The sequence below is a fragment of the Acomys russatus genome, chromosome 25 (assembly GCF_903995435.1).
Source record: "Acomys russatus chromosome 25, mAcoRus1.1, whole genome shotgun sequence".
Lineage (NCBI taxonomy): Eukaryota > Metazoa > Chordata > Mammalia > Rodentia > Muridae > Acomys > Acomys russatus.
In genome coordinates, this window is record NC_067161.1 from 38,359,704 (window position 1) to 38,376,738 (window position 17,035).

General features: G+C 44.9%; 1 protein-coding gene across 1 annotated transcript; it reads left to right on the forward strand.

Moving 5' to 3' along the window:
• Positions 1–3,888: 3,888 nt before the first annotated feature.
• Mfap3 (microfibril associated protein 3) lies at positions 3,889–16,532 on the forward strand. Its single transcript, XM_051167714.1, has 3 exons — positions 3,889–4,035; positions 12,850–13,287; positions 15,612–16,532. Exons 2-3 carry the CDS (start codon positions 13,014–13,016, stop codon positions 16,379–16,381), a joined length of 1,044 nt encoding a protein of 347 aa, XP_051023671.1. The 5' UTR covers positions 3,889–4,035; positions 12,850–13,013; the 3' UTR covers positions 16,382–16,532.
• The last annotated feature ends 503 nt before the right edge of the window (positions 16,533–17,035 follow it).

Here is a 17,035-nt window from a genome sequence, read left to right on the forward strand (position 1 = left end):
TGAGACTTTCGGGTTCATATACTAGTACAATGACACTAAGAGACCCTATATAGCTCCACCCACTTCCCCATCAGAAGTTACACTGTTACAACTCCCCTACGTCCTCCCAAGTTTACGGGTTTTACATGTGCCCACATATATGTAGTTACACAAAATGTGACCCCATACACAGCTGTCCCTTGGGATCTGCAGGGAATTGGCTGCAAGAGCCCTGCAGACAACAGAATCCCAGTGGCCACATCCCTTCTATGAGACAGACAGTACCTGTCTCTAACCAAAGCACATTCTCATGGTTCCGTCACCTCTACTTCATCTGTAATGCCCAACACCACATGTAATGCTCTGTCTTAGAACAATGACACGTCTATACATGTTTAGTACAGGTGAGACTTTTTCCAACCGTCTTCCACTTATGATTGGTCAAGCCTATGAGTGCTGATTCCTGGATACAGAGGGCCAGCTGCCTAACTCTCCTGACCATCAGTACAGGTAAGGCCCAAGTCAGTCCTAAGGATCCCTGCATCATCTTTTGTGTAGCCAGACACGTCCCACACTTCTTTCAACCTATAGCAATCAATTACTGATCTGTTCTCTGACACTGGCACTTTCATGTCCTATATATTGAAGCATACAAATTACCTTTGGAGTGACGTTTTTTCACTCAGCCTAAGTCCCTCCCTTCCACTATGGTTGAATCAGAAGTCCCTTTCAAGTGTTCGGTGGCATCACTATATATATATACGCATCACAGTGCATTTGCCCATTCAAGGTAATCTGCAGTTTCCAACATGAAGCCATTGCCAATTGAAACAACTTTCAAAATTCACGTACAGGTATTTATGTGAACATTAGCTTTTTCTCTGGAATAAATGATGAAGACCGTATTAATAATAAGGGTTATATGGTAAGTACATGCTTTGTTTTATATGTAACCATCATCTTTTCCAGAGTAGTACAAATAACCAAAAATGTCTGCATTCTGACCAGCTTTTTCCCCTAATCCCTAAATTTCCCTATAACTTTTATAGGTATGCGGTAGTAACTCACTATGGCTTCTATGTTGCATCTCCTCAAGACTAAAGACACTAGACATCTTTTCATGTGCTTATTTGCCAACTCTTGGGAGGCAGAGGCATACCTCCGCGCGTTCAAGGCCATCCTGGTCTACATAGTGAGTTTTAGGACAAAAAGAGCTACTAGTGAGATCCTGTCTCAGACACACACAAACACAGACACACAGACAGACACACACACACACATACACACACACACCAGAGAAGACATAAGCATCAGAGAATGATTCATAAGGTCTACCTAAAATGAGCCCAGGACAGTAGTCACAAACTAGAAATCTGTTAGCTAACTACAGCCTATAGATTTTATTTTTGAGATTTATTTATTTATTATCTATACAGTGTTCTGCCTGCACACCAGAAGAGAGCACCAGATCTCATTATAGATGGTTGGGAGTCATCATGTGGTTGCTGGGAATTGAACTCAAGACGTTTGGATGAGTAGCCAGTGCCCTTAACCTCTGAGCCATCTCTCCAGCCCCGACTACAGATGTTTTTAATTGGACTACATTGTTTAATCATTTTTTAATTAGTTGCTAACCTTTTGTTTCGTTTTTTCGAGACAAGTGTTTTTCTGTGTACCCTGGCTGTCTTGGACTCGCTTTGTAGACCAGGCTGGCCTCAAACTCACAGAGATGCACCAGCCTTTCAGAGTGCTGGGATTACAGGTGTGCACCACTGCGCCCTGCAAGTTACTAGCATTTAAAGTCTCATCTTCCATAGAAACAAATAGAAACTTCCAACTTCCCTTGTAAAAGTGAAATATCGGCAACAGGGGCATCTGGCTCGGTAAAAACTATTTGGTCCCACATGACTTCTGAGCGTTTTGCCTGAGAACAGTATTCTCTCAGACTCCACTATCTCCAAACCCATATTATTCTTTTATAGTTATCTGATAAGACCCTGTATGCATGTGTTTGCAAGGCCTGCCTTCCAGACCCTCAAGATTTTGACAAATGAAAACGTCAGTACAAGAAAGAATTTAAGGGGGTGACAGTCAATCTCAGTTGCCAAACTGATGAGCTTTAGAACCACCAGAGAGAGTCTCTGGGCACATCTGTGGAGACTGCCATGATGAGGTTCAGAGATGTGGGAAGGCCAGCCTACTGTGGGTGGCACAATTTCACAGGCTGGGATGCTGGGCTGTATATAAAGGTGAGGGAGCTGATCACAAGCATTCGCTGCTCTCTGCTTCTTGCCTGTGGATGCAACGTGACCAGTCAGTTTCCTCTGTGACCTTGCTGCCACAATGTACGGCCAAGTGAACTGTGACTCAGAATAAGACCTCCCTTCCTTGTTTTTGTGTCTGAGTGTTTTACCACAGCAGCAGGAAAGTAACTAAAACAAAGGGTACAGGAACAACACAGAAGAAAGGTGAGTGGTCCATGAGATAGTCACGTGGAATAATGAATATATTAAGGAAGAAGCAAGGGGAGGCAGGAGGCTAGAAAGGCGGATTAAGACAACACACTGTGGAGCCGGGCGTGGTGGCGCACACCTTTAATCCTAGCACTAGGGAGGCAGAGGCAGGCGGATCGCTGTGAGTTCGAGGCCAGCCTGGTCTACAAAGTGAGTCCAGGATGGCCAAGGCTACACAGAGAAACCCTGTCTCAAAGGAAAAAAAAAAAAAAAAAGACAACACACATACATACATTAAGCAGTCCCAAAATTCATGGAGAAAAATAATCCATATAAAAGTACCAATCGCCATGCAAACCAACTCAGGAAAAAATAAAAACTCATTTACTTATTCATAGCAAGCATCTTTTGCATTCCCACTATGTACCCAGCTCCGGAGACAGGGAAGATACATAAGGCAATTTCTGCCCCGGTCAGTCCAAAGGCTGATCTAAATGAAAAGACACCAACACGCTCGCACAAAGTCCAGAAGGTGTTTTTGCAGCTGTATAAAAACTGTATTTTAAAACTATCTTTTTTCAAAGGGCATGGCGTCGCATGCCTTTAATCCCAGAATTCGGGAGGCTGAGGCAGGTGGATCTCTATGTGCTCGAGGCCAGCCTGGTCTATAGAGTCCAGGACAGCCATGGCTTGTTATACAGAGAAACCCTGTCTTGAAAACACCAAACACCAAAAACCCGACCATTTTCCTCTTCTCCGCTTTATAACATGTTATAATAGTCCATAATGTGAGCAAATAGAACATAAATGTTGCATAAATTCATTTAATATTATGAAACTGGAACATTCCAAATTGGTACACTCAGGTTGCCCCTATTCTTTCTCTTGCGCAACAAAGATTTTAATAAGCACCGAGGGCGTGCCTGGCGTTTAGATTGAGCCAGGAGACAAGATTTTTGTGTGTGTTGATGATTTTCTCCACCGTCCATGCAAGTAAAATTAAACACATACCAGACATACGGAATTGTACTGTTTAATGTTTTCCCGGTAGTCTGTGGTAACTGTGCTTTTCTGATTGGAGGAGAAAGATCCAGATAACTGGAGAAATCGAACGAGGCGCCTCAATGCACACGTGTCCCCACCACCGCATTTACCCAGAGGCGGCGGCGCGGCTGGGGTCTCCGACCAGCTGAGAGCCGGACCCGGTGTCAGCGCCGCTGCGGGTCACCGGGAACAGCATCCCGGGCGGCGGCTCCCGGGCTAACGTGGCCAAGTCTCCCGGCTCCGCACGTCAACACGCAGGTCCCACCCCCCAGGCCGGAGGTAAACAACCTCTTCAGCCCCTTAGGTTGACAAGAACACCAAACCTAGCCGGAAGCGCCGCAGCCCCTCAGCCCGTGACCACCGCGACCCCACCCTTCGCCGCCCTCCCCCGGAAGCCCCGCAGTCCCGACACCGCCCCTCACCGCGGCCACCGCCGCCCGCTCGCCGCTCCGACCGTCGCGGAAGTACTCCTGACCTCCGCAAGGAGGCGGGTTGCCTTCAAGGAGTGCTTCCGGGTCAAGCATCCGCCGGGGCGGGAGGCGCTGCTGACTCCAGTGAGGTGAGTGAATGCTCTGCTCAGGTAGCTAGCTAAGCGTCCCGAGAGACAAGGACTGCTTGGGGCTGGTGGACACGGAAGGTACCGGGATGTCTGCCCTCCCTGAAGGCCTCGTGTGGGTTTTGGGGTTCCGCCAGGAAGTATTTCCAGAAGAGTAGAGAGGGCCAGCGACGTCCGGGAAACCAGTGAAGGCCCTGATTTCAAGCTCATTGCAAAGGTGAGGGGGAAAAGGAGACCACAACCAAGTCTAGCCGAGGGAGGGAGCCGAGAACAGAGACCTAGGCACTGAGCCTTTGTCAGGTGTGTGACAAGGCGTTTGACTTGAAATTTGGACCTCGGTGAGGAGTAATTAAAGGTTTCTAAGCAGGAGAGTGGCGTGCTTTTTGATTTATAATTTTAGGGTTGCTCCAATGCGTAGTGCGTCCCTTCATTTGCCCCTGGGCAGTTTGGATGCACAAACCGCGGACAGACAGAACGAGGAAGGCATTAAAACACAATTTTGTAAAGATGGGGACACCTGAAGCCTAGGGAGGAATGACTTGAGTTTAAGTGTCAAGAACGTGTGCTGTTGTGTAGCCCAGTGGTAGTGCATTTGCCTCTAGTGTGCAAGGCCCTGGGTTTGATCCCTCGCACCTAAAAACAAAAAGTGTCTAGATTCCCCCTTATATTCAGTCCCTTACACCAGTGCCCAAGTGTAACTGCCACTTCAAATATCTTCCTTTCGTTCCATGGCAATTCTTTTAAGTTTTGGTACATTGATGTTACCTGGGACCTCGCTAGATGCCTATTCCTTTGAAGTGGGATTTTAAGTTCAAGGCTAGCCTTGGCTACATGGTGAGTTCTAGGCCAGCCAGAGCTAAGTAACTATATCCTGTCTCAAACAAAAATGTCTGGTCCAACAGATAAACTAGAAGTATAAAATGGATTTATTCTGGTTGTATTTTGTAAAGAAAAAACGTATAGAACAAGAGTGTACCTTGGTCAACTAGTAACTGTCTTATCTTTTACATGTTGCCATTATTAATCTAGCAACAGTTGTGAAACTTTTTGGTCTTGGGAGTCCATTACACTTAAAACTACTAAGAGTATCAAAGAGTTTTGTTTATGTAGTCTACCATTGCCAGTAGTTTCCATTTGAGAAATCAAAATCACTCCAAATTTTATTTTAAAATAGTAAGCTCATTAAATGATAACTGACATTTCTATAAAGAATATTTTCCAGGTGGAAGTGCTGGCACATGTCTGTAATCCTAGCACTTGGGAGATGGAAATACAGGCAGGCAGGAGGAGGAGTTCAAGTTTATCATGGGGTGCAAATTTGAGGCCAGCCTGGACTATATGAGACCTTTTCTCACAAACAACAAAAATAGAATTTCTCATGGGAAAATGTTTCTGGAGAAGGGAAGTGATAAGCAAAAAGAGCAACTAGCGCCAGAAGGTTAGCAGTAGAGAATAAGACACTGAGAACGGGAGCTGTGGGGGGGGGGGGGTGCTGGGGGAGGGGGAAGCCGGGGGAGGGGGGATGCCGGGCAGGGGGTATGCTGGAAACATCATGTGCTTTTAGGTAAAGAAAAGGATGACAATGGCATCAACCTCCAGACAGTCCTAGAGCACAGCAGAGCCAGTAATGGAGGTGCAGCTACTAAAGGCCGTACCACATTATAAACCCACCCACTTCAGGCAGTTTGTGCGTGCGTGCACTGCTGCCTACATACGCATCTCCTAGAGGGTTACAGATGCTATCTGAGGTTTTAAGCTCATCTCCTGGGTAGTGAAAAGTCCCCTAATAAATTTTGTTTTTCTTTGGAAGACAGCATTTGGATATTTCACAAGGGGGTTAGGTTGGACTTCAGCGTGGTACCCAGATGGAATAAAAAGATTGTAATCTGGGCAGATACAGTAGAACCTAACTGGAAAGTAAAAAAGAGTAATAATATTTATTTAGGTATAAAGGTACTTATAATGTGCCTACATTTGTGCTTCCAGGCATGCTGAGGTAGTTGTTACTAGCCTCATTCACTAGATGTGAAAACAAAGGCTTTTCCTGCCTGAGCTTCACCCAGAGCAAGGACCCGGTACCTGTAGCTCCAGAGCCTGTTCTCCTAAGCACTGAACTACATAGTCATATAGTTTTGGCATTACAAAACTGGAAGGGCTGTGTGGATGCCCTCTAAGCTGTGTATGTTGGACAAGTAGTTCTGGGTTACCATGAGGGGTTATAGCTACTAAGTTAAAGATGCCATGGGGTCTTCCTCAGCTTCAGACTACAGAGGACAGAAAATGAGATGAGAAGGCCCTGAATCTAAGCTCGTTTCACAGATGATCTTACCATCCACTTCCAGTCATTAATGTGCCAAAAAGAAAAAAGAAAAAAGCTGCAAGTCAGAGTGGTTTTTGCATTTAGACAAAGTTCCAAAAAGGATGAATGCGGAAAGTGTTTTTTATTGTGCCAGAAAATACGTTGACATTTGAGCTGAGACTGTCGGGGGGTGGGGGGATGGGGGGGGATAGAGTGGTGGACCCCAGGATATGACTGGAAATATAGACTAGCAACTTCTACGTGAATGGCTCTCAAAATGATGACCTCTGTTTGAATAAGTGTGTGTGTGTGTGTGTGTGTGTGTGTGTGTGTACACGTACAGGCAGCATGTGTGGCATGGTGCACATGTGGAAATCAAAGGACAACTTGGTAGAGTCAGTTCTCCGCTTCTACTTTTATGTGGGTCCCAGGGTGGAATTCAGGTCTGCAGGCTTGCTCAGCGGGTGTCTTTACCCAGTGGACCGTCTCTTTGGCCCCAGAACTAACTGCATTGTCACCGATCCCCATGGTAGCACTAGCGGTAAGCAGCACAGCTGCGTTTGCTCTTCGCAGTGGATGGAGGGTGAGCTGCTCTCCATTTGCTTTCCCCCTTGCCAGCTCAGAATGCCACTTTGTCAACGGTGTGGCAGTTCGTAGGCGCACCTCCACTTACAAGTGTGACTGAAGGCTTAGCAGAACAGATGCGCTGTAAGTACAGCAAGGAGCAGTTAATTATGAGGATAAGACATTAGTATCCTACTGTAATTGGAGTGAAAAACATTGCCATCTGGGCGCTAGTGTTTTCCCCCCTTGACTTATCCCAGAATGACTTCTACAAATGGCATTTGCCACAGCCAGCTTATTACTGAGGCACTGGAATAGAAGGCAGCCACATTGCTTCTGTATTTTCTTCTGTTGAGAATTGGAGCCGAATGGAAATATTTCTTCACTCAAAGTTGGCAGGAACAGCAGCCAAGCAGTCTGCTAGGGATGACAGCGGAGGCTCTTCTCTTCTTGACTTTTAAAATAATAGTCAATATTCAGAATGGTTTTCTGGGGTAAAATCATCTACATTTCTGCTTATTCATGATCTTAACATGTCAGCTGCTACACTGAGAATAACAGGCATGGTACTGAAAGTGCCAAATTTAAAAGTGGGTCTCACTCCTAAAACTCATGAATGCCTCTTTTTTTCTTGCATTTGCAGCACAGTTGCACTTCCCTTCAGCGCTGCTCATGCCACCGTGTGTGTGTGTGTGTGTGTGTGTGTGTGTGTGTGTTTGTAAATTCCTGAGTGCGCAGACCAAGTCTGACTCACCTGCGCAGCACTTGAAGCACTGGCTACTTCACCTTTCGGGTGGTAGTTCCAGATTTAATCAATGGTGTAAAGTCAGGCTATGAATTGTGGCACAACAGTTGCTAATGTCCATCACCACTGCTTTGGAAAAGGGAATGGCCACCCAAAGTTTTAGTTACAGGTAGTAGAAACCACCTAGCTAACTTGAGATTTCATAGGAGGAATAAGCCATGGTGTCTAAACCCTCACTCACTCCCCTTCTGCTGTCCCCTTGGACTTCGGCCACTTTTGTCTCCATCTGCTCAAGAGCTCTTACCTGCAGCAGGGTTCTGTTTCTTCATGGCTGATATCAGAAGGCCTTCGTGTTCATATGCCTATGACGGGTCTGAAATGGCTGGTGCTCACTAGCCACTCCAGGCTGTGGCCAGATCCCAAGTCCTAGAATGAAGTCCTTTTCAAGTTGCTGTGCTCCCTTTGGCCTAGGACCAGCTTCAGGGTGGCTGTGGTGTTTCCTGGACCCTGTTTTGAAGGGGTTTGTGAACCCCTAGTCCACACAAATGGCTGTCAATATAGAACAAAGACTGCAGATACGGGCCACAGGGCTCTTTGTTCAAAACACCTCATAGTGCAGTGGCTCTCAACCTTCCTAATGGTTGGACCCTTTAATACAGTTCCTCACGTTCTGGTGGCCTCCCCAACCGTACAATTATTTTCGTTACTACTTCATAACTGTGATTTTGCTACTGTTATAAATTGTAATGTAAACAGCTGATGCGCAGGGTATCGGATAACAAGCCCTGTGAGGTTGAGAACCACTGCCGTAGTATAGAGAGACTAGTTGCAGATAAATGGCAAGAGGGTCACCTGGTGACTAGAGCTGTGGCTCTGTTAGCTCTACAAGGCTTAACCTTCCTTCTCCTCCCTAACCATTTACCCCATTTGCTTCCTCTTTTCCAAGAAAGCTTTAATGATTTGTGGTTTTAATTTTGAATAAAACCAAATAGAGAGCCAAGCAATAGTGGCACATGCCTTTAATCCCAGCACTCGGGAGGTGGAGGCAGAGAGAGACCAGCTTGCTCTCAGAGTGAGTTCCGGGACAGCCAGGGCTATACAGAGAAACCCTCTAAATTAATTAACTAATTAATGAAAATAAAGATGTTTATTTCTGTAAGGAAAAAAGTCATTGCTACCAAACACTTGAATTCTGTAAGAGCCAAAACAGCATGCACGAGCCTCTTTCTCCGCCTCCTCCTCCATCTCATAGCTTTCTCTTCTCTCAGTCTGATCCCCCTTGTCCTGCCTCTCAGCTTTCCATATAGGAGGGCTGAGCCAAACTGTCACAACACCCTGGGTGCTTCTCAACTGACCCTGAACTACAAATGTCTCCATTCGAAATCCCAAGAACAAAGGTTTTAATTAGCTTACTTCACTAAGGGATTGACTGAAGCAGACAGAGGCTGGGCTTGAAAAGAGACCCACAGGGCAAGTGGATCATGAGGAAGCTAGCTTGTCTGCCACAAATTCAGGGCTCGGGTAATGAGACATACAGCGCCCCTTTTGACTCGTGTTGTTGTGGAATACTGATTTGTGGTGAGACTGTAAGAAAAGTGATGTTTTGAATTGAAAAATTGAAATGGCAGTGGTACTCCTCAGCCCAGATTATTACATAGTTATGGTGTTCTGAGTAAAGGTGCTTAATGGTGTAGCTGTCAGATGCTGTGCGTGTAAGCACAACATCTAAATAGCCATCAGCAATAATAACCAGAGTGCATTTAGTGGGTGCTGTTGCCAGACTATGCTGCATGTGGATTATCTCTAGGTGTCACTCTCCTATAAGATTAAGTACTATTTGTTTTTCTTACTTTAAAGATGAGGGGACAAGGCACAGACTTTAAGTCCTTCATAAAAACTACAGGGCTGGTTAGAATCCAGGCTTGAATGTCCACCCAGGAAACAGGCTCAATCAAGTCTGCACTCTGAACCTCTGTCAGCCTGCCTTTACCAGATAGCAGGCATTCAGGTGCACTAGTGCAGAGGAAGCCAGAACTGAGATGGGTGTGACTGCTCAGCTCTGGGGTAGGAAGCGTTCTAGCAGTCTAGAGCACCATTGCAGTGCTGTCAGAGAGAAGAACTGTGTCAGTGCCACCAGATGTCAGTCCAGGGACCCTTGCCTCAGAATCACCCAGGATGCTGATCTAAGCCCACATCAGATCTGGATTTTTAACAGCACCCCAAGGGATGATAATACTTTGAATTATTGAATTTGGTGATTGTTTTTTATTTTACTTTTTTTAAAAAACTTACACATTTTTGCTCTAGTACCAGGTCAGGAAGAGGTTGCAAGTCTGTTTGGGAAATACCTGTACACTTGTGTATAAAAACAGAAACTCAGCCAGGTGTGGTAGCGCACACCTTTAATCCTAGCACTCGGAAGACAGAGGCAGGTGGATCACTGTGAGTTTGAGACCAGCCTGGTCTACAGAGCTATTCTAGGACAGCCAAGGCTACACCCAGAAACTCAGTGTTACTCACTCCAGAGATACTGCCACCTGCTTCAGGCTCTGAGATGGACACCACCATGTTGATAGGGAAAACAAAAGCCAAACCAAGAAGCTCTCCACAGTTCTAGTCTGTGCTAATTCTTCCTATCCTGGCACCTTCCTCTCTACCTGTACCAGCACTGAGTTTCAGTGTAGACACCCACATTCTCATCTATTCAAGTTTCTACTGAGTGTCTACTAGGTGCCAACCTGTCAGAGGACATACATTGTGCTTGAAGGCAGAAGTGCAGGAAGACTCAAGTGTGGAGCTAAGCAGGAAGCCTCCCCACGAGTGTAAACAACGCAGTAGATCTGAGGGATTGGCAGATCGAGAATGGAATGCTCAGGTAGAAGAAGGCAAGGCACAAGTTAAAGACAGAGGGGTCACTGGTCAAGAGGTGTACAGGAAAGAGCCACACGTCGTAGTGACAGGTAGATCTAACAACCAGACTCAGGGGCAGAGAATGTTGGATCCTGATTCTGGACAGAAAGAGACTGGGTTGGATTCTTGGTTCTGACGTGAAATCAGAGATGGACTCTGGGGATTATAATGGCTAGGGTAAGTAAAAGAGATACTTGTTCAATAACAAGAATTGAAGAGGTCAAAGAGTAGAGTAGTTCAAGAGACACAGCTTCCTTGTGGGATGGGCATTGACTGCAGGATCAAGGCAGCGAGAGAACACGGTGTGGAACAGACCTTCTCTGCACAAGCACATTGGCAGTGGCTGGCCTCACAAGGACTGCTGAGCCAGCCATCCTCACACCACAAGACTGCACAGATAAGATAGTGGATGTTCGTCTCTGAGCCTAAAGTATGTGGCAGTAATTGAAGTGAGTCATTTTTACACTCAACCACACAGGTGATTTTCTCCACAGCCTCCCTTTAAAATAAATACACACAAAGAGAATGAGTGGATTTAAAGTTTTGCCTTAGCACATAGTAAAAAGTACAGCAGTGGGGTGATTCAGATGGACCTGGGGAAGTCCCTGTTGGAGTTCAGGGGAAGCTTGGAATACTCACCGTGAGAACTGCTAGTCTGCTCTGTCAGATCTGTTCATCTTCAGGGACCAGGAACCTGGAGCTTGTACTAGCACAAAACCGGCTCCTGGTCCTCATCAGTGTTTCATTGTCCGTGTCTGTCACCTTGGTTATTAGATTAGCCTCCCATTAAGCTAAATTGTTTATTAAATGCCCAAGGCTGCTTTCTTCAGTGTTGTTTTAGTCGGTTTTTATGAGGAAATGGAAGTAAACACGTTTAATCTCTCCTGTAGAGCCAAAGTCTGAAGTTCTGTTTTATTCTAAGTAGTCTCTCCCCAAGTTTAAAGATTGAGATTTTTTTTATTGTCATTATTCATCCAGTTCTTTAGAAGCATAATGAAAATTAAATGACGTTTTAAAACGTATAATTCAGACTGTGAGGGTTTAATGGCAAAATACAATGACCCGTTGGTTTTTATGTTCTATGATCAAGCAGCCTTCCTGTGAGTGTAAAAGCAGATAAATGCCATCCCCAAAGCTAATTACCGTGGACTTGGACAAGAAATAAAGCAGAGTGTCTCGCCACATATTTATAGAAGTGTGAGTTGACATTTTCCTTGTGAGTTGGCGCTTTAACGTGGGGAATCAAATTAGCAAGAAGAAAATTATAAACACCTGGACTCAGCCTAGACTTTTATTTTGCCTTTCAGTCATATTTTATTCTTCTTCCAAATTTGTCTAATAATCTTTCCTTGTAGTTGTATTTTTGTACTTCTACCAACTACACACTTAAGATATTAGTTTTGTTAGACTTCCATCAAGAAATTTGTTATTTGTGCATACTATTAAATGTACTGTTTTGTCTTTTAAATGTAAAAGTTGGAGGTTTTTGTTTTTTTGTTTTGTTTTATTTAAGATTTATTTATTTTATGTATACGAGGGCTCTATCTTCATGTATACCTGCATGCTACAAGAGGGCATCAGATCATCATGTGAACCACCATGTAGGTGCTGGGAATCGAACTCAGGACCTCTGGAAGAGCAGACAGTGCTCTTAACTGCTGAGCCATCTCTCCAGCCCTTGTTTTGTTTTTTATAGCATTCTGAGAGGGAGGTTATATAGCCTCAGAAGTCAGTATCTTTGTAGGTCACACAGTATTTTTGTTTTGGATTATTTTCCTAACAAGACCAGATTCTACCTCAGCTGTCCCTGAATTATTTGTTTGAGCTACAGATGTAGTTGGAGTACAGATTCTGATCTCCATGGCAATGAGTAAGACATTTCAGTTCCTTTACATACTGATTTGGCACATGGTTGTGGTGCAGGGTGAATAAAAGACCGTTGAACTATATTCCAGCTCTCATTGGCTCCCTGTGCATAGAATTTTCCAAATGAAATGGACCCTCAGCATTTAGAACCAGAAGCATCCTTAGAGTCTCTCGTCCTTACCCTCAGTGGGCAGATGAGAAAGTGGGAGCCCAGAGAAAGCTGCTTGCCTTGGTAGGGGCACTGGCAACAGCCTGACTGGAAGTCTGCTTATGCCTGGCTCCGCATTGCTTCGCCATCTCTGAGTAGTACTCTAGTCAGTCCTGCTCTCAGCACTAGTTATTGAATTGGTCTCATGGCTATTCATTTCTGGGGCATGCAGTCTTATCCCATGACAAGTCTCAGTAGGATAAACACTATATGGCTTTCTTTTAGGCTGGCCTCCACACTCATCTTTTTAATCTTGAAAGCTCAGAACACTCTTGGACCACTTCTTTGGAAATCTTTTCTACCAGCAACAAGTCATTCACTGCAATCCTGTTCAGCATAGCCACGTTCCAGGTTTTCCAAGTCTAAACAGAACTGCCTTTGATTTTCCCATGAAGCTGCATCATTGCCTGTCCATCTTAATTGTGGTCACTCTTGTGCCAGCTGCTCTGGTTTTGGAAGATGTGGCCCCACTGGGAGCAAATCAGAGTTCCTACAATGTATCATTTCTCCCGAGCTTTGAACTCTCAGCAGGAGCCTACTCAGGTGATGATGTCATCATAGCCAAAGAGGGAACAAACATTTCCCTGGAGTGTCTTCTCACGGTGGATCAGTATGGAGATGTTCACTGGTACAACTCAAAAGGACAGCAGCTGCACAGCAGAGGTAATCCTGAGAGATGTGATCAGCCTGGTGACTCCTGGGGGTTATGACATAATGAGCAAGAATTCTCCAAGACAAGATGTCAAGGGGATGAGCTCCAAAGGGACTTAGGGATACCTATCCAGTGGTTGAGCAGTGTTCTAGAACGCACAAGGCCCTGGGTTTGATCCCTAGCATGGAGGTAGGGGTTAAGGTCTGAAGTATTATACATACCAAAAAAAATTACAATTTTTTATAAAAAGAATAGATAGAAAATTTTTAAATGATCACATGACAGTAAACTAGTTTTCTTCCTGTTGAGTTTTCCTTATCTTTCTTTTTTTTTTTTTAATTTGTTTTAAGCAAAATATTACAGTTCAGGTTCACCAGGAACTCTGCATAGCCAAGAATGACTTTGAACTCCAGCTGATCCTGCCTCCAACTCCCAAGTCCTAAGATTACTAGCATGCCCCACCATGCCCAACTTCAGCTCTTTTTTTTTTTCCTAATCTAACTTTAATTTACTTGAAAACAAAGTTTTTCTTCTAATCTTTATTTCTGTCTTAAGCCAGGCAGTGGTGGCTCATGCCTTTAATCTCAGCACAAAAGGGGCAAAGGTTGATGGATCTCTGTGAGTTCAAGGCCAGCCTGGTTGGTCTACAAAGTGAGTTCAGGACAGTCAAGGTTATACAGAGAAGTCCTGTCTGGAAAAACCTAATTAATGAATTAATTAGAAAAAAGAATTGCACAATGATGGGTCACCAAGATAGCTCAGTAAGTAAAAGCACTTACCACCAAGCCTGCCAACTTGTACCAACATAGTAGAGAGAACCAACTTCCACAAGTTGTCCTCTGATGTCCACACATACACTGCGTATATAGACCTATTTATACCATGTATGTATGTATATACATATATATGTATTTATATATATTTCTTAGAGTTGTACACTGACAATCCAGTCAAGGCTTACTTTCCTCACAGCACTCAGGAGGCTGAGGCAGGTGGATCTCTTGAATTTGAGGCCACTCTGGTCTAGAGAGTGAGTTCCAGGATAGCCAAGGCTACACAAAGAAATCCTGTCTCAAAAAAAAAAAAAAAGAAAGAAAGAAAAGAAAATAAAAGGAAGGAAAGAAGAAGGCTAGAGAGATGGCTCAGTAGTTAAGAGCACTGGCAGCTCTTCCAGGGAACTAGGGTTCAATTCCCAGCACCCATATGGGCAGCTCACAACTGTCTATAACTTCAGTTCCAGGGGATTTGACACCTTCACACAGACATACATGCAGGTAAAACACCAATGCACATTTTTTAAAAATCAATCATTAAAAAGAAAAGAAAGGAAAAACCTTTGTGATAAGTACTTGAGTTATAAAGTACCTCAAAAAGAAGTTACCATGAAACCCAGAAAGATAATAAATCCTAGGATCTCTGTGAACTAAACTTTGAGGAAATACTGTTATCAAGATAGACAGTATTACCTCTTAAAACATAGAGGGTATTCCTCATATTAAGTTAACCCTGAAGAGACAAGTGCTCTTCCCTTTTCTAAGCAGGGGAGCATGGTTCAGTGATAAGTCCTCTCCTAGCAAACATGGCTCGGATCTCTAACACCACACACACACACACAAAAAATCTCTTCAGCTGCTGTAATAAAATACTCTGACAAAAGGAGTTTTGGAGGGACCGATTTGTTTTAGCTCAGCTCCAGGTTACAGCCTGTCATTGCAGGGAAGCCAGTGGCAGCAGCTCAGCACAGCTGGTCACACTCCATCCGTAATCAAGAAGCAGAGAGCAGTGAACGCATGCTGCTGCTCAGCGCAATAGCTATCGGTCATCAGGCTTAGTGAGGAGTGCCTGTACCCACTGCACCATCTCTGGCCCCAGGCTAGGTGCTTTTTACAAAATAACTTGTGAACCTTGTCATATAAGTTCATCACGGGAAGTAAGCAACATCTCTATAAAGATAAAAGTGTGTAGCCCATCGCCCCATAAACATGCCTTTGTACTTCAGAGACATGCCCTTCTCATGTATGAAATGTGTAGGTAGCAGCATGGTGGAGGCTCACACACGGATGAGCATGTCCTTAAAAGGCTGGTCTCCTGTCTGGCAGCAAGAAAGAAATGCTGGCCTTAGGATAATTGAAAGATGACTTTTCATTGTTTTATGCTGATAGAATTCTGATCGGACATGATGGTCTGCTGGTCTCTTTCTTCCTTCTTTCTCTTTCTAACATGATGGAAATAGTAGAACCTAATAGGCAAGCTGCAGTAGTTTACGAGAGGCTAATATTGGCAAAGCAGTTGGCCTTTTCTATAATTTTTTTCCCATTTCTGTTGGATTTATTAGGTGGAAAATGGTTGGTTTCTGATAACTTCCTAAATATCACCAACGTAGCCTTTGATGACCGTGGGCTCTATACATGTACCGTCACCTCTCCGACTCGTGCCTCCTACTCGGTCACCCTCCGTGTGGTCTTCACCTCTGGAGACATGAGTGTCTACTATATGGTTGTCTGCCTGATCGCCTTCACAATCACACTCATCCTGAATGTCACTCGCCTGTGCCTGATGAGCACGCATCTCCGAAAGACTGAGAAGGCCATCAATGAATTCTTCAGAACTGAGGGGGCTGAAAAGCTCCAGAAGGCTTTTGAGATTGCCAAACGCATCCCCATCATCACCTCGGCCAAGACCCTGGAGCTGGCCAAGGTCACACAGTTTAAGACCATGGAGTTTGCCCGCTACATTGAAGAGCTGGCCAGAAGTATCCCTCTCCCACCCCTCATTCTGAACTGCCGAGCCTTTGTTGAGGAAATGTTTGAGGCTGTGCGAGTGGGTGACCCTGATGACATGGGAGAGAGAGTTAAGGAGAGGCCTGCGTTGGATGCTCAAAGTGGCATCTATGTAATTAACCCAGAGCTAGGGCGCAGTAACTCACCTGGTGGAGATTCAGATGATGGCTCTCTAAGTGAGCAAGGCCAAGAGATAGCAGTGCAGGTGTCTGTCCACCTTCAGTCAGAGACCAAAAGTATCGGGACAGATTCTCAAGACAGCAGTCATTTCAGCCCACCCGATGACCCTGCACCTGCAGAGGGCAGCACTCACCACAGAGAGTGAGCTTGTGACAACAGACAGCTTCCCCAGTGCTCAGGAAGCGAGCCTGCATTGAGGACATAGCATTATTACAAGATGACCAGGGTCTTCCCTTTAACCTTAAGCACACCAGAGCATGAATTGCCAAAGTCATCATGCAAAGGCAGCATTTTCCTGGTATAAGGGTGCTAGAGTGATGTATGTTACAGTTGAAAGGTGCCTGAGCTGGTCAGTTTTTGTTTGGCTCATGGGTGACACACTGAAGCCTGAGCTTCTCCATCAATGAAATGAAACTCAGTAAGTTGAGACTTCAACCAAAACTTCTTACCTGTCAGACCTTTGGTTCCTCCTTTGGGACTTTATTCTGCACTCTAGTTGTCTACAGTAAGCAGCCTTACATGTGCTGGGGCCAATCATCTCAGTGAGGCAGCACTGTGTAACACAGAATGGAAAGCAAATTGCCATTAGAAAAGCACTCTCACTGGGACATGGAGACACACGCCTTTAATCCTAGCATTCGGAAGGTAAAGACCAGCAGATCCCTGAGTTCGAGGCCACCCTGGTCTGTGGAGCAAGTCCCAAGGCAGTCAGGGTTCCAGAGAAACCCTGTCAAAAAACCGAAGGGCGGAAAAAGAAGAAAAGAAAAACCACTCTCCATGAGAAATGTATTCTTCTTGG

Coding starts and splice junctions, on each gene's coding strand:
- Mfap3 (XM_051167714.1), top strand. CDS start 13,014: ATGAAGCTGCATCATTGCCTGTCCATCTTAATTGTGGTCACTCTTGTG. Junction 13,288..15,611: donor ACAGCAGCTGCACAGCAGAG/GTAATCCTGAGA, acceptor TGGATTTATTAG/GTGGAAAATGGTTGGTTTCT.